General features: G+C 45.9%; 2 protein-coding genes across 3 annotated transcripts in view; both read left to right on the top strand.

The window, feature by feature from the left end:
• The window catches only part of LOC111600204 (netrin-A), a 45,072-nt gene extending 34,675 nt beyond the window's left edge, over positions 1–10,397 (top strand). The window contains exons 3-7 of one of the 2 annotated variants that reach the window (XM_030223526.1): positions 4,822–4,971; positions 5,450–5,593; positions 9,264–9,329; positions 9,397–9,757; positions 9,871–10,397. In XM_030223526.1, the coding sequence (XP_030079386.1) occupies positions 4,822–4,971; positions 5,450–5,593; positions 9,264–9,329; positions 9,397–9,757; positions 9,871–10,012 (863 nt within the window). In that variant the 3' untranslated portion in view covers positions 10,013–10,397. Of the gene's footprint in view, positions 1–4,821; positions 4,972–5,449; positions 5,598–9,263; positions 9,330–9,396; positions 9,758–9,870 lie in introns of both variants that reach the window. The other variant, XM_030223527.1, reaches the window with a different exon arrangement.
• An 843-nt stretch (positions 10,398–11,240) lies between these two features.
• On the top strand, positions 11,241–15,713 carry LOC111600205 (DNA topoisomerase 2-binding protein 1-A). The gene has a single exon (XM_030223513.1). It carries the CDS (start codon positions 11,511–11,513, stop codon positions 15,648–15,650), a length of 4,140 nt encoding a protein of 1,379 aa, XP_030079373.1. The 5' UTR covers positions 11,241–11,510; the 3' UTR covers positions 15,651–15,713.
• Positions 15,714–15,838: the final 125 nt, after the last annotated feature.

The raw sequence follows: 15,838 nt of genomic DNA, 5'->3' as shown, positions 1-15,838 counted from the left end.
GGGCTTGGGCATGGGCATAGGAATTGGTGTGGTTGGTTCGCTTGCGCAAAGTTGAAATAAACAATAACAAATTGCGCTTGATTTGCTTTATGATGTTTATATTAAGCCCAGAGCCGTTCTCTCCCTACCTTCCTCCCCCCCCCTCTCTCTCTATCTCTCTTTCTCCCTCCCTCCCGCGCACTGTCTGCGAGTGAATAACTGAATATGCAAGTGTGAGTGGGCCAACAGTGCGCACCACTGTGAAACTTAGGTTAATTAATTTTTGGAAGCCCAAGCAAAATAAATAAAAGTCGAAAACAAATTTTGGAGCGAAAAGAAAAAAGAAATAAAGAAAATTGAAGTCTAGAAAATTGTCGAAAATTTCGAACAGGCCCCGGACAAAATCTTCGTAGTCCTATTAACGGCTGTCAAATTGGTACAAACATCAACAAGAATCCATTATGCGTAAGCAGGTGCATAAATAGTTTTCGCTAATGGAGCCCAGCGAATGGCGAAGCCCAAGCGATTCCAAACTCAGGCTATAAATGTATTTATTTATTTTTAGATCTAGTTTTTCTTTTGCTTCATTTGTTTATATTACTCGAATGTATTTTATGGATCTATGAATCAGCTGAGGCAATTGCAAAATTGTAAGTTATAAATCTATATTGGCCATGAGCTAAGCATTTACTCTTGTTTTATAGCCAAAAACTGAAAATCTGATTTATATTTTTGGCATACTTTAAGAATTATTGTGGGAGATATCTAAGAGAGCAATAAAAAGCGTAACATTGTGGTAAACATGATTCTTTTAGATACTTAAGCAGTCTTTTTCATCATGCATTGCCACAAATGAGCAAAATTCAAGAGGAAAGTAAGCAGCATAGCTAACCCCATAACTCTAAGAGTTTCCGAATTAATTTATACTAAACTAATTTAAGCGCTTCAAAGTAATCTGCATCAGATATTTTTACAATTCTCAAAGCAATCGATCCGGTGACCCTATTCAGCTGCTCCTTTGATGCCCTCTGAAAAGGCCAAGCACCATCATCGTCATCCTCAGTTTCAGTTACAAGTAAAAGTTGCAGTGGTACAGATCCATGTTGCCCCAGATTCTTTGCTCCATTTCACAGCGCAAGAACTGTCAAAAGCCCCTAAATTTCACGACAGAAATGAGCGGTATGAGTTCGAGCCACAAAAACAGGGGAAAATCAAAATTCTTACTCAGCATCATACCGATATAGATCTAGATATATGTGTATATAAATTTATGTATGTATATAAACCTAAATAGTGTAGCTTGCATTTGGAGTTTAAATGGCAAGGGCGGGAGTCTCGCTCTCCTGAGCTCCCTCGCTGAGTAAATGTATAATAAAGTGAATGTTAAATTGAAATCAATTTGCTCCACTAAAGGCATTCTTTTTTGTTTTTCAATATATTTTCAAAATATATATTTAAATGTCTCGATAGACAAATTCAAAGCAGACCAAAATGAACTAAACTTTTATTTTCAAATCCTAGCAAATCGCAAATATTATATATTGATTCCAATCAAATCTGTCTAATGCTTAGTTTTTTTTTTTATTTTTCTGCTGCTCTCATGATATTTGCCACGACTTTTTTAATATATCTGCAAAGATTGTGTAGATATTAAAGAAAAATTTAATTTGCTTTTCAAAAACTTGCTCAAAGTTAAATTTGTTGGCAACGGCGCTTGATGAATGTGTTAAACCTTGAGGCAGTTGGTTGGCTTCGATTAGCATTGGCCATGATTCAGATGCTGTCCTAATTAAGAGACAATTTTTCAAAAAGACCCTTTCACAGAGCAGAGCGAAAGCAACTTTTGTTGTTGTTGTTCTTGTTGCTTTTGCATTGACTGGCACAGAAATGTTTCATCATTGAAATTTTTGTTTTTGCTTTTTTTTTTTTTGTTTTTGGTGCAGTAGAAGCAGCTGCTGCCAGCGAGTGACAACTGCAACTCTTTGTTAGCTCTGCAAAATTGTGATTCAATGCGGCTATTTGGGTCGTCCTGTGCTGCAATGAGTCAACGGGATGTGCTGCTGGTAACTGAGATGCCAATGAATGAATCAGTCCAGCTCCATGGCCATGGCCATGTCCATGTCCATGCAGCAGCTAAATAAGAATGAAGCAGCAACTCGATAGCGCAGTGAATAGGAATTGCAGTCACTGAGCACTTTCCTCCAATGAGTGTGATAATGATTGTGTATGCATGTGGCTTGTTTTAATGAAAATTCATAATCTTTTGCTTGGTCAGTGCATAAAAAAAGCACAGAAAAAAGTGAAAGAAAAGCGCAACTCGTGCCATATGGAAAATGCCAGGCGAGGCCAGTCCAGGCCACAAATATGAATATGCTATATGCATATATATATATATATATATATATATATATACATATATATATATATATTTGTGTGTGTGTGCATATGGTTATGCAGGATGCGTGGGCCTGAGGTTGGGGCTTATGGGATAGCGCAGCAAGCGTAGTTCATATCCATGTGGAACAGGATGCGTAATGAACTCGTTGTTGCAATTTTTTGCTTGTGCCTGGGATACTTTTTGAGCAGGACGCCAGCAGTCGAGCTGCGGAGTGTTCAGATACCACACGCACGCACGCACACACTGTCATATTGTTGTCATATTGTTGCTGCCACGCCCCCATACACCCAGCGGGCCAACAATGGACACAAGCGCCAAATGGTTAAAGTGCTTGTGTTGTTGCTGTTGCCGTTGCCATTGATGTGGCTGTGGCTGTTGCTGTTATAGCAAGTTATTATTGTCTGCTGTTGCTGTTGTCATTGTCATTGTTGTTTTTGCTGTTGCTGTTGCTGCTGCTGTTGTTGTTATCTTCCGGATGTGTCGCTCTGTGCATATAAATCGCATTTAATTTATTGTAAATCGGATTAAATTACCAAATGTTGCACGCACGCTGCACACTCAGCTCTTTAGCTGAACCCCCTGCCCCTCCGCCCTCCGCCCCATTCGCGACCTATGCCACAGTCTCAGCTTTCCCCCGCGTCCCTCTCACTTAATGCCACAAACACGCTAGTCCACCGAAGAGCCATTGCACTTAAAGTGTGGCCAAAAGCGGCTTATTAACCAACCAGCCAAGCTGGGCCAACTCCGACTCAAATAGCCAAATGGACGCAAATGAGGCACAAGCCGTTGCCTCAGCTGGCCACACAGCTCATTTCGAGCTGACAGAGCTCATGCCCGATAAATGGCTAGAAACATTTAATGCAATTTGGCCAAGAAAAACAAAACTCGAATTTGTTCTAAAACAAACTTAATTCGTCTATGTCATATAGAGAAGTGAAAGTGAACAGAATTGACGATAGAGGAGAGAAAAGCAGAGGGCAGCACAGAGAATAATAACAGAGAGAGAGCGGGAAAGAGAGAGAAAGTGGTGGAGAGAGAGAGAAAAATATATAGAGAGACGAGAGGTATAAAGAGAGAGATAAAGAGAGAAGCAAGGCCATGTAATGGCAGATCTCTTTTTTAGTCTAGCATGAGATCATCGATATATTCACACAAAAAAATATCTATGAGCATCAGCTATATCTCAGAGTTGATCTCAAGAGACTTGAAAAAGCTGGCAGAGGCTTAAAGTGACTTTGCGGGACTTGAAGAAGGAATCTCTTTTCATGTTTAACACTCACTTTGTTAGCCAAATGTAGTTTGTATAGAAGTCAAAGGATTTCTGCTGCCTGAGATATATATATGAAGAAGATAAAGTGTCTTGAAGAGAGAAAAATCCATTTCGTATATACACAAAGTCTCTTTATTCAGTCAGATTTAGTGTTCAGCAAACTGAACTCAAATTTCGAGGCATTAAAAGCGTTTGAAGAGCGTAAAATTGAGATGGTCATTGAACATGCAAATATAGAAAACACATGCAAAATAAATTAGTTAAATCTCTCTATATATTATAGATGCAATTTCACTAATATAATTTGCAGTTTCGATAAAGACCTTTCACAAAAAACACTGTCAACTACATAAGAACTTAGCAAATGCCAATTAATTTAAGAGCTCTTCTAACCACGCACTTGCTTAGCTATTACAAAGGATTCTTTTTGATAGCTGTAACTATTTATTGAACTTATTGAACTAGTTGAAGCCGCGCACAGATGGAAGCAGAGCGAAAAATAAATATGAAATCCACTCACAGCTTTGCCATCAACTATGCAAAACTAATGTGAAAAAACTACTGACAGCTATTTGTATATCGTTACGGCGATAAACAGATATATATATATATTCATGTATATATATATATATATATATATATGAATTTGTACACATTGTGCGGCAATATGAAAGGCAACCGCTGCGTCGGCATATTCACACTTTTGCTTGCAATTAACCGTGTGCCGGCATTTAACTGAAACTTTACAGTGCCTGTTATCTGTTAATGCACATTTCCACGGCTCATAAATGTACTGACGGGGTGGCAGGAGTGTAGCCATCGTCACACGCTGCTTGACCGACAAAAAAATAAAACTTGAAAGCAACTTCATGTTAAATTCAAGTAGCCTCCGTGGCCATAACGCCATATTGCCCATGCCGCGAGTGTGTGTGTGTGTGTGTGTATGTGTGTGTGTGCCGATTGCAGATTGCATTTGCGATTGGCAACAAGACGAAAAAATGGCTTTGAAGTGCGGCCAGCACAATTAAGCTCTCAACGCACAGCAGCTGCCACGGCAAACTGCCACAACAATTGCATTTGTATCTGCAAAATGTATCTGTATCTGTAGCTGTAGCTGTAGCTGTAGCTGTATCTGTATCTGCCTTTCAACTAATTCCTTTTCTTCTCGTTGCAGCCTGCGATTGCCATCTGATCGGCTCATCTGGCAAGATCTGCAACAGCACAAGCGGTCAATGTCCGTGCAAGGACGGAGTCACGGGTCTGACCTGCAATCGCTGCGCCCCCGGCTATCAGCTAAGTCGCTCCCACATCGCACCATGCATCAGTGAGTAATCGCCCGACATACCAGTATTACCAGATGCACTTTACCTGACACATATAAATAATCAACTCTTAATACAGAATCGCATATGCTTAATGCAGTGCCGTATAGGAAAGCTTTTAGTCTAGGTATATCGATACTTATCGATTTTGTTGAATGACTGTGTAAGGCGATTATTTGTTATGAACTTGAAGGTAGACGGATGGACAAAAGAATGAACAACATTCCGAAAAGTGAGGGCCAAGGCAGGCGATCAGTCGGAGATAATAAGGCGTAGAAAGAACATAAAGATAAATATTAGTATAGCTGCCAGAATACCTTTAGCTATATGAAGATGGGATACTGGGTGTAGAAAGAAGACAACAACTGAACGTACTCAGACTCCATGAAACATGAGCTTGAATGGGTCTAGCCGTGTAAGGAGAAGGCGGGAATATTTGTAAATAGAATCTAATCAATTGATATTGAATCTCGTTTGCAGAGCAACCCCCGCGCATGATCAATATGCTGGATACGCAGAACACGGCGCCGGAACCAAACGAGTCCACTGAAGGCGTTGGCATGGACAGAGGCGCCAGCCCAGCGGCCGCCCAATCGCAATTTTATCGCACCGAGGGCGGCAGGGGTAAGTAAGTGCTCTCTCTCTATCTTCCTCTCTCTCTCGCTCTTCCTCACACTCTCACTCTATGCTGCTATCTAGCCGTATCAGCATTGTGTGTGTGCCAACAATTGTTGTTGCCGTTGTTGTTGTTGGGTGTTAGTGCTGTTGCTGATGCTGCGGTCGCTTCTACTAACTATCCCAGACGGCAAACTTTTGCCGCGTCGCTTCTCTCGCTTTGTAATCCTTTCAAATGGGTGAGAAAACACAAATCCGCTAAAGTGCAGTCGGTTGTCGGTTAAGCGAGCCTCCAATGAAGACTGAGGCGGAGCTGTTGGCTGCTTGAAAAACTGTTTTGGGTTGGAGGCGTGGCCGGCCGCGTGGGCGTGCAGCACTTAACAGATAGTGCAAATGTTTGCATGCAACTTTTAGTTACATTTTTGCTACACACTTTGTAGCTGTGTGTGTGTGTGTGTGTGTGTGTGTGTGAACGGGGGATGTGCACGCTGCTGCAACAAGCAAACAGAATGCGCAACAACAGCATAAATCATGCTAAAGCCGACTGGCAACAACGCCCCGGACGTCCCTACGCACCTCCCTGACTCTGCAGGCCCTGCCCCGCAGGCGACCCGCATCATTTGGCGCGTGGCCGAAGTAAAAGCAAAGCAAACTTTTTCACAAAGTGCCAAAGCGCTTGCAGCCCGAGCAGCAAATGGAAGACGGCCGCCCACACTGAGCAAATGTATTAAAAAGTTTCCTTATTTAATTTGTTCGGCGTCCAGCAACAATGGTCGCACACTTTTAAGCGGCACTGTGCACAGTCGTCGCTGCCTGCTGCCTGCTGCCAGTTGCCTGGTGCCTGTTGCTGCAGCCGCTAATTGCTGTCAACTATTTGCATAGCGCATTTGGTAACAGGCAACAGGCCAAATGACAAATTGAAAGGAAATTGACAGAAGTCCTTTGGCTGAGAACTGTTTACGCTCTCCCCTGAGCCCAACTCCCTGGCGAGCGGCTAAGTACAGAGAGGTTTGCTTACAGTTTAGCGGAAAGTGTGAAAATTGAAATGATCAAATAGCTGAAGTCGCTGGAAAGAGCATATTACAAATAGAGCGGAAGAAGCCTTGAAGTCTACATTCAGACCTGGCAGATGTTGTTATATCTGTGTGTTCCTTGAAAGAGTACATTATGTTTGTAGAGAGAAAATCTAGACTATGCAGACATGACGAATTGTCGCTTGGATCTTGCTATCCGACTTTCCGGCTGTTTCTCCTTCAGTACGTTCGTCCTTCAGTCTGTTCGTCTAACACTCCGTCTTTTTATTCCTTAGTTTGGCCTTCTGTCCGTTCGGTCAGTCAGACCATCCGTTCGTCCTTCAGTCTTTGCATTTTTCAGCTCGGCTATCAGTCCGTGGGTACATCAGTCGGACATTCCGTTTGTCCCTAGGCTCGTCCCTAGGTTCGTCTGCCCGCCCGCATGTCCGCCCGCACGTCCACCAGTTTCCCCGTCCTTCCATCCGACCTTCTAACCATCTATCTTTGGATACGCCCACAAAAATCGTGTTAATGTCGCTCCCAGCCAAATGTTCTTCAGTAAGTATTGCCTAACTCTTTAGTTGACAGACACCGAGGCTGACAGACCAGAGTAGAAAAAAGTATCAAAATGGCAATATCTAAATGGATCGCTCTGTATTGAAAGTACCGTCGGTTTATTACTCCAGTCGAGCATCGCAGCACTCAATAGCTGCAAATTGGGCCACAGAAAATATAGAGAAACTGTAACAAGTTCTTAGCGGAGCTAAAGACGAATGCACATTGGGCGACCATTCAGAAGAGAGCATCCATCATCAAATTCAAATGGGGCTTCAGTCAAAGTGGCTGCCAAGCCACCTATCCACACACCTACCCACTTAGAAGACGGCATTCAGTTAAATTTATTTGTCAATGGCAAAGAAAAGCGCAAAGTTGAGATGGAGAAACCCGAGTTGAAGTTGAAGTTGATGTTGGAAGTTGGAAGTTTGGAAGTTTGCACGCTTGTAACCAAGAAGCGCACTAGAAAGATGGACAAAACTCTAACACACACATAGACACACACACACACACACACACACACACATTGCTGAAAAGTTAGTCCTTGCATAGTGCTCGCTGCGGGGCAACGACTGCAAAAGGGGGAGGCAAGGGCAAGGGCAGGGAGGCGTCGGCTATGGGCGTGGGCGAGACAGCTCGACATGAATATTAATTATGAATTTATAATTTGATAATCTTATTAAATTAATTTGAAATTCTGCCGGGTCTGAGTTAATTTAAAGTTAGTGCCAGGCTGCCGAGGCCCGCCCCCTTCCCAAAAAACATCTAACACACCCACTCTGGCCGCTCCAGTGCCTTTGCTGCCCCTCCTGCCAGCAGATCCCATCGACCCGATTTGATTTTGCATGTGAAACTTAATGACATGTTAATGCGATGCACAATTAAATGATTAACGAGTCGACTCGACTTGCCACTTGCTCTGGTTGGGGGCGTGGCCAGTGCTCTTTAGCGCCCGAGGCCGCAAATAGACGCGATAAATATCGCTGGGCCACTTAGAACAGGAAATGCGGCGCCCGCCCAAACTCTAATTGTTCAGATATCGAAATTGGAGGCGCGAGCCATTGAAATGTTGGCGCACCCAGCCAAATTTAGATGTTAGACTGCCCCCACTAGGTGCTCCCTCCTTATCGATCAATCGTTCGATCGATCGATCGATGGATGGATCGATCGATGGCTCGCTCATATAGTACAAAGTTTATGCGTCACGATTTGCTGGCAACGTCGCTGACATTGGCAGCTGCAGCTGAAATAACAAGTGAACGACGGGTGAATACCCTGGACTCAGTCAGCTCAAATTTGAGTGTGGCTTGACAGAAGGCTGTCGAAAGCTTTGATACCCGCTGCCCTCTTTTCTCTCGCTCACTCTCAATATACACATTTAGTTATCTGTGATCTATCTATCTATATTGTTATCTATCTCTCTGAATTGTCAACCCTACTCTCTCATTCTCTCTCTATCTTTCTTCATATATATATCTTTCTCTGTCTGTCTGTCTTTCTGTATATATCGCTGTCTCTCTCTCTTTATCCGGTTCTCTGCGTGTCTTTTTCTTGTCTGCCTGTCGTTCTCGTTCTCTCTCTCAGCCTGCCCTCATCAAGTCATTATAGATACATAAGTCGTCTCTAGCTCTCACCCAGCCGCTCTGGCTCTCATATATAGGGTACTACAACAATCGCAGCAACAGCAACAGACGATTTCGCCTAAAAACAACAAACGAAGCAATTTGCATTGCAGCAATCAAAACACACGACGCTAATTTTAGTGCACAAAAGGCGGCATTGACGACCTTAGACTGCCAGCTCCCCCTCCGCCACTTGGAGGCGTATGGGGCGTGCCAGCTTTAATGCCATACCGATCGCGCCTTAATGCAGTTATTGCTGTCGTAGCAGCAGCCATGCCTGCTTTTGTTACAGTTGCTGAATCGGATTTCGAATCGGATTTGAATTCTGTTTCTGTCTCTGTTGGGGGACGCGCTAATTGGCATTGGCCATAAAGACATCAATTTTGCAGTTAAATTGTAAACTGAAGACGCAAAGGGAATTGTTGATCTGGGCATCTGTGCAATTTGCTTAATAACTCTACGTTTTCTTCTCCTCTCCTCTGTTCACAGTGTGCGAAAAGTGCAAAGTCATCACCAAAAGATTAAACCTCAACAAATTCTGCAAAAGAGACTACGGTAGGTCCATATATAGGATATATTCCTAATGGTATATATAACTACAATCTCGATCGCTCCCTTTTAGCAATAATGGCCAAAGTAATTGGTCGCGATACGAGCAGCGAGGCGGCCAGTATCGAGCGCAGACGCGCAATGGATCCGTACGGGGACTACGAAATGGATCAACAGCCAATGGGCGGACCGGAGTACGAGTATCGGGGGGCGGCAGCAGCAGCATTGGCTGGCATCAGCAGCAGCGCCAGCGTTCCGGACTATCCAAACGACAGCGACACGGCTCGGTTCGATCTGCAAATTCAGGCGGTATTCAAGCGCAGCAGAACCAGCGCCTATGGAATGCCGAATACAATGCTGAAACGAGGTCCTATGACCTGGATCATACCGATTAAGAATTTGGAGTGCCACTGTCCCAGGATCAAAGTCAACAGGTGAGCACGTGATAGTCTAACTGCTTAACTGAGTCTATTAAGCTGTAAATGTGAATAACATGCATATGAGAATCGCATAATATATTGAATGACCAACATTGTTTATCTTGCAGATCGTATTTGATTTTGGGGCGGGACTCGGAGGCGCCGCCCGGATATCTGGGCATTGGTCCGCGTTCGATAGTTATAGAATGGAAGCACGATTGGTATCGACGAATGAAGCGCTTCCAGAGGCGGGCGCGCACCTGTGCGTAGATGAGATGACCCACCGTCCCCACATTGCAGTGGCCATCTTTGTCACATTAAATAATTTGTCTGTCACTTGTCAATTTCATTTACCTACCTTCAAGCTATATGTATTTTTTTTTACTAAACATATGTGTAGATCGTAGAGCTTAAATTTAAGAACTTCAAATCAAATCAAATCAAATCAAAGCGTCGCAACTCAAGAGAATTATTTTTTTTTTGCTGATTTATCAGATTGAATTAATGAAAAAAGCTTTGGCAGTTACGCGCCAAACTATTTAAAATATGAAACGTGAGCAGCGTTGCCACCCTCGCAGCATTGCCATTGCGTGCAATATTTTTCGGCTTAGCAATGTGTGTAATACTATCGCCATAGAGAAGAGCAGCTCAAATATATTGGCAAGATATATATATATATACACATATATCATTAAATTTTGGTTTTTATTTTTAATGCAATATTTTAATTTTACTAACAGCTGCATTTGATTTGTTTAGCATTTTAAGGCCTACATAGCTGTATTTAATTTATTTAATTAACTTTAATTGTTATTTGACTATCAAAGTATCTATCTATATACACATGCCTATATATGTGTGGAATCTTTATGATTTGTATTATTTTGTATGATAAGAGCGCAGCATAAAACATTCTCTCAGCTTTCTATACTTCACAACAATAAGAATTTATCAATTAACAACAAACGTGAGCAACAATAACTACAATAGACTACAAAGAAATTAACAAACGCATATTAGCACGCATAAGCATTAATATCTATAAGCAATGTACGCACGTATATCAAATCTTAAAAAATGTTTTAAAATAACGCATAAAATACAAATAAATAGATATTGTACAGTGCAACTCACATTTTATGTCTTTTTATTTTGTTGGACATAATTGAAACAGCCTTGGTATTCGCGCGCCAAACTATTTAAATATGAAATGGTCACAGCGTTGCCATCTGTTCAACAGAATTCGTGCAATACATATCGGTTCATCACTTCCACTTAAAAGCGCAATTTAAATATATATTACTTAAAATGTTTAACCATTTCTGTTTACTTTTATTTTTTTTTTATTTTGAAAGAAATTGGCTGCATCAGAATGAAATATTGTATGTGTAGTATATTATATTATAATAGCAAGCTGAATCAAACTATTGCTGAGCGTTTTGTCAACAAGCTGTGGCTACTGTGTTTGAATTTCACAACATATTTTGTATATGAAAAGAAGAATAAAAACAAAATATTAATAATTTATTTCATAATGGTCGTAACGTTACCTGCTTTTTATATCGAATGGAAACATCAATTATATTCAGCTAAATATAGAATATCGTGCTTAACCTAATGTTATATCGATAACAAGTTCTTGCAATACTAGAATCAAGCAAATAAACATCGGACGCGCCAAAAATTATTCGCAAAAAGTGTGCCCCAATTTGAGCGTCAGGATTCGCAAATCGTTTCAATTGGGATACAGGATACAATTAAAGTGAGGATGAGCACAAGCCTGGACGAATCAATATGCGCATATTTTGTCAACAACACAAAAAGCGAAACAGAGGCCGATTTGGCCATAGCTGGCCAATATGCCAACGCATTAAAGTTGATGCGCGAGCAGCTTGCGGACACGCAAATCCGTGAAATTCGAGCAAGCGAAGGATTTCCATTGATCGCCGGTGGTGGGCTTACGAAAAAAGATATATTCGTGCTAGCTCACTTCGAGGGAGATCTGTTCCAACAGCTGCAGCTGACCAAGGCCCTAGTTCTGGGCCCGCCCTGCATAGTGGAGTGCCTGCAGGAGAATGCGCCGGTTCCACTGGGCACTAGTCCCATATATGCTACGGCTATGCGTGACCTGCAGATCTCGGCCAGTGGTATCAGCAGCAAAGAAAAGGATGAAATTAAGAAACTAATCCACTGGATGGGCGGTCATTATTTCCAGAACTTCGGACGCAACATCACACATCTCATATCGAACACGATCAAGTCCAACAAGTACGAGCACGCCACGCTCAACGGTGTGCCTGTCATGCACACCGACTGGGTGCAGGACGTCTGGGCGAGTTGTTGCAGTGGCGGCCATAGCACCGTTAGCGCCACGGACACACAGTTCGACAAGTATCGCCTGCCCACGTTCTTTGGCGCCAATATCACGTGCAGTGGACTGGAGACGTCGCGCAAGGAGGCGGTGATGCGTCTGGTCAATGAGAACGGCGGCATCTACCATCGCGCCTTTCGCTCCCAGCAGGTGGACATTGTCATCACGGAACAGTCGAAGACCGACACAGAAAAATATAAGGCGGCATTACGTTTCAAGAAGGATATCCTGCTGCCCGAATGGGTATTCGATAGCCATGAGCGCGGCTACGCGCTGCCCACCAAACAGTATGAAGTGCGGGCTCGCAAACAGGTCTCTACGCCGACCAAGCACACCCATGGCAATCACACGGTGGCTGACAGTACCCAGCTCTCGGATTTGTCGCGCATCAGCTTTGTGAGTGCGCCGGGTCGCCGCATGTGCAGCGAAAACACGACGCTCAACGAGACGGCCAGCAGCAACTGCAGCGTCACCAGCGGCAAATCCACACGCAACGCCGGCGGCCTGCTTAAACAGGCCACTGGCAACAGCAATCATAAACAGCAGCTGTACCAGGAGACGCTGGAGGAGATTAGTCCGCGCAAGGCCAAGAAGGCGGGCAACTTTTTGGATGGCTGCTGCGTCTACCTGAGCGGCTTTCGCAATTTCGAGCGCGAGAAGCTGAATCGTGTGCTCAATACAGGCGGCGCCACGCGTTACGATGATCCGCATGAAGGCCTGACCCACATCGTTGTCGGCCAGCTGGAGGATGCTGCATATAGGCAATGGCAGACTGAGGGTTTGCTCGCCACGGTGCAGGTTGTGCGGCTCGAGTGGCTGTTGGAGAGCATTCGAGCTGGTCGCATTGTCAGCGAGCTACCGCATCATGTCTCCGTGCCACATGGCGGCGAGGCAACCGACGCCCCCTCGCCGGCTAGCAAGCGTACGTTGCGGTCCATGAATCACAGCTTCAAGCAGCCATCATTGCCCATCAAAAAGAAGCTCTTTGATGGGCCCACGGACGGTGATGCACATCCGGAGCCGGAGCCAGAACCGGAGCTACTAACACACTACTCTCAGGAGCAGGAGCCGGCCATGCCGTTGCCCGCCGCCAGCTCCACGCAGCTCTCGGTGACAGCATTGACAGCTGCACCCAGTGCTTCATGTGCCGTTCCATTGGCCGTCGCCCTGCCCGATCTGAGCGCCAGCACGCTCTCCATAGACTTCGACAAGCTCGACTACTTTAAGGGCGCCTCGGTGTACGTGCACGAGCCATGCTTCAGCAGCGAGCTGTACGATCAGATGCTCAGCGAATGCAAAGCCGCCCAGGGCTGTCTGGTGCCGGCGAGCTACACGGATCAGGTGGACTATGCCATTGTCAGCTTTGAGCAGGCGCTGGATGAGTCTGTGCTGCCAGTGCAGGCGCGTTATGTGGTCACCGAGCTGTACCTGGAGAGCTGCATGAAGCAGAACAGTTTGCTGCCACTGGAGTACTATCATCGGCCAGTGCCGCACAATGCACGGCTGGAGCCACTGCGTGGCATGACCATTGTGGTGTCCATCTATGCGGGCCTGGAGCGGGACTTTATTAATGCGCTGGCAGAGCTGCTCGGCGCCGCGCTGAACAAGGCATTTGTCAAGAAGGAACGCCCGCTGCTGATCTGCTCCGCGGCAGAGGGCTCCAAGTACGAGGGTGCACTCAAATGGGGCTATCCGGTGGTGCAAGCCGATTGGCTGGTGCAGTGCGCCCAGCGTGGCGAGAAGCTGCCGTATGCTCGCTTCCTGGTGGGCAAAAGCGCCAGTGACTTTCCTGGTTCGCCTGGTCTCAAGGACAGCAACAAAACGCTAACACCCAAGGCTAAAACGCCAGTCACGCCTCAGGAGAAGACAGCAACAAAGGAGCAGCAATCGACGCTGATGGAAGAGGATAAGGAGCAGCAGCCAGTGCAGCCGGATCTAACGCCACTGCGTAATCCGCGCGTCTCCGAACTGGTCACGGGCTTGCCCAGCACGCGACGACGCAGCTCGAGCGGCACCACGACGCCCGAGTCGCCGCATACGCCGCTCAATCAAAAAACCATCGCAGGCGGTGCGTGCAACTTTGATTTCTTGGAGCAGGTGGTGCAGCGACTAGACACCAGTCAGGCACGCGACTGTGTGCGTCAGATAATCCGTGAAATGCGCGAGAACCAGACGCCCGAGCTGGAACGGATCAGGCGGCAGGCCTGCACGCCCGTCAATCGGCGCCAGACATCACGACCCGCACCCGGCATACCCAACTTCTGCCTGACGCCTGAGTTCCAGCAACGCATGGCCGACGACTTCGAGCGTCGCTGGCGTCTGCCCAAGCACCAGATCAAGCCGGACACGCCCCTAGCGGTGATCAGGCAACGTGTGATGCGTATCACATGCGAGACACTGGGCATTGACTACACCGACGCCGAGAGTGAATGTGTGCAAGTGGCAGAGCCGCACCCTCAGAGGATGGTGGAGCACCCGGTGAGTCGCCTACTGTTTCAGGCAGGAGCAGCTGCAGATGCAGCGCCTGCCTCACCATTCGTGCCCAGCACACAGAGTCCCGGTGCCCCAGGTGCAGTTGATGAGCTGCCCAGCGGCAGCACTATAAACTTTGATAAGATTAGCTTCGAAGAGACGGCAGCGGACAATTCTCTGGAGGTCAAGCAGATCACCGACTACCTGAAAAGCCGCGAGCTGCGCCGCAGCAGCCTGAAGCGCGACCACGAGGGCCAGACCATAAGCGAGGTGCAATATGTGCAGCCCTTCGAGTCGGAGGGTTTCGCCCTGACCGAGGATATGGTGGGCTGGCGTGATCCAGCAGAGTTCAATCGGGGCAAGCGGAGCAGCAATGGCGAGTCGTCGCGCATGCTGTACCAGGGCACGCCGTGCTTCAGCATCTCGTGCGGCGATGATGAAGACAAGCGGCTGCTTCTAATGGAACGCATTCGCTTGCTGGGCGGTCAGATCTGTCAGAATCTGTCCAACTATGATCCCGCCTGCACGCATCTGCTGTGCGAGCGTCCCAATCGCGGCGAGAAGCTGCTCGGCTGCATGGCAGCGGGCAAATGGGTACTGAATATCAGCTACATCGAGGAGTGTCATTCCCGCGGCGTCTTTCTGGATGAGTCCCTCTACGAGTGGGGCAATCCCAAGGCGCTCAATTTACCCACGCTGGCGCCGGAGGAGCAGCAAATCGCAGTCGCCGCGCATCGGTGGCGCCTCGAGCTGACGCCTGACATCGGCGCCTTCAGCGATCACTGTGTCATACTCAGCCTGCAAGAGCGCAATTTGGCGGCCATCAAGAACGTGCTGCGTGCCGGCGGCGCTAAAATCCTGGACCCCAGCTCACCATTCAGTGAGGATGCGACGGCAGCCAGTGCCACGCACTGCTTTGTCGATGTCAAGAAGGCGCCGCTAGCTGCGAAGGATTTCGTTTACCTGCAGCAGCATGGCGTCCGCATCATGTCACAAATGTGCATTAATAGCTACCTGATGGGCGGCCGTGAGGCCAATCTGGAAAAGTACGTCCTGCGCCAGTGAACAGCACAAATGATCTAATTTTAAATATTTTTTCTTTTTTTCTGCTCTGTTAAAATTTTCTCTATGTTAATTAATGTTGGCTCTGAGGTCCAGAACCGACTTTAGTCTGACTTCAATATAGCTCTAAGATTATATTTAAATAAATTTTCGTTCGTTTAAAAATAAATTGAATTGAAGTTCCATCAATA

The sequence above is a fragment of the Drosophila hydei genome, unplaced genomic scaffold (genome assembly GCF_003285905.1).
Source record: "Drosophila hydei strain 15085-1641.00,03,60 unplaced genomic scaffold, DhydRS2 tig00000232-arrow-arrow-pilon, whole genome shotgun sequence".
NCBI classification, from domain to species: domain Eukaryota; kingdom Metazoa; phylum Arthropoda; class Insecta; order Diptera; family Drosophilidae; genus Drosophila; species Drosophila hydei.
The sequence above is the reverse complement of the archived record's forward strand: the minus strand, read 5'-3'. Positions and strand labels throughout refer to the sequence as shown.

Bases quoted from the DNA above. Each gene is read 5' to 3' on its own strand.
- LOC111600205 (XM_030223513.1), top strand. From the start codon at position 11,511: ATGAGCACAAGCCTGGACGAATCAATATGCGCATATTTTGTCAACAAC.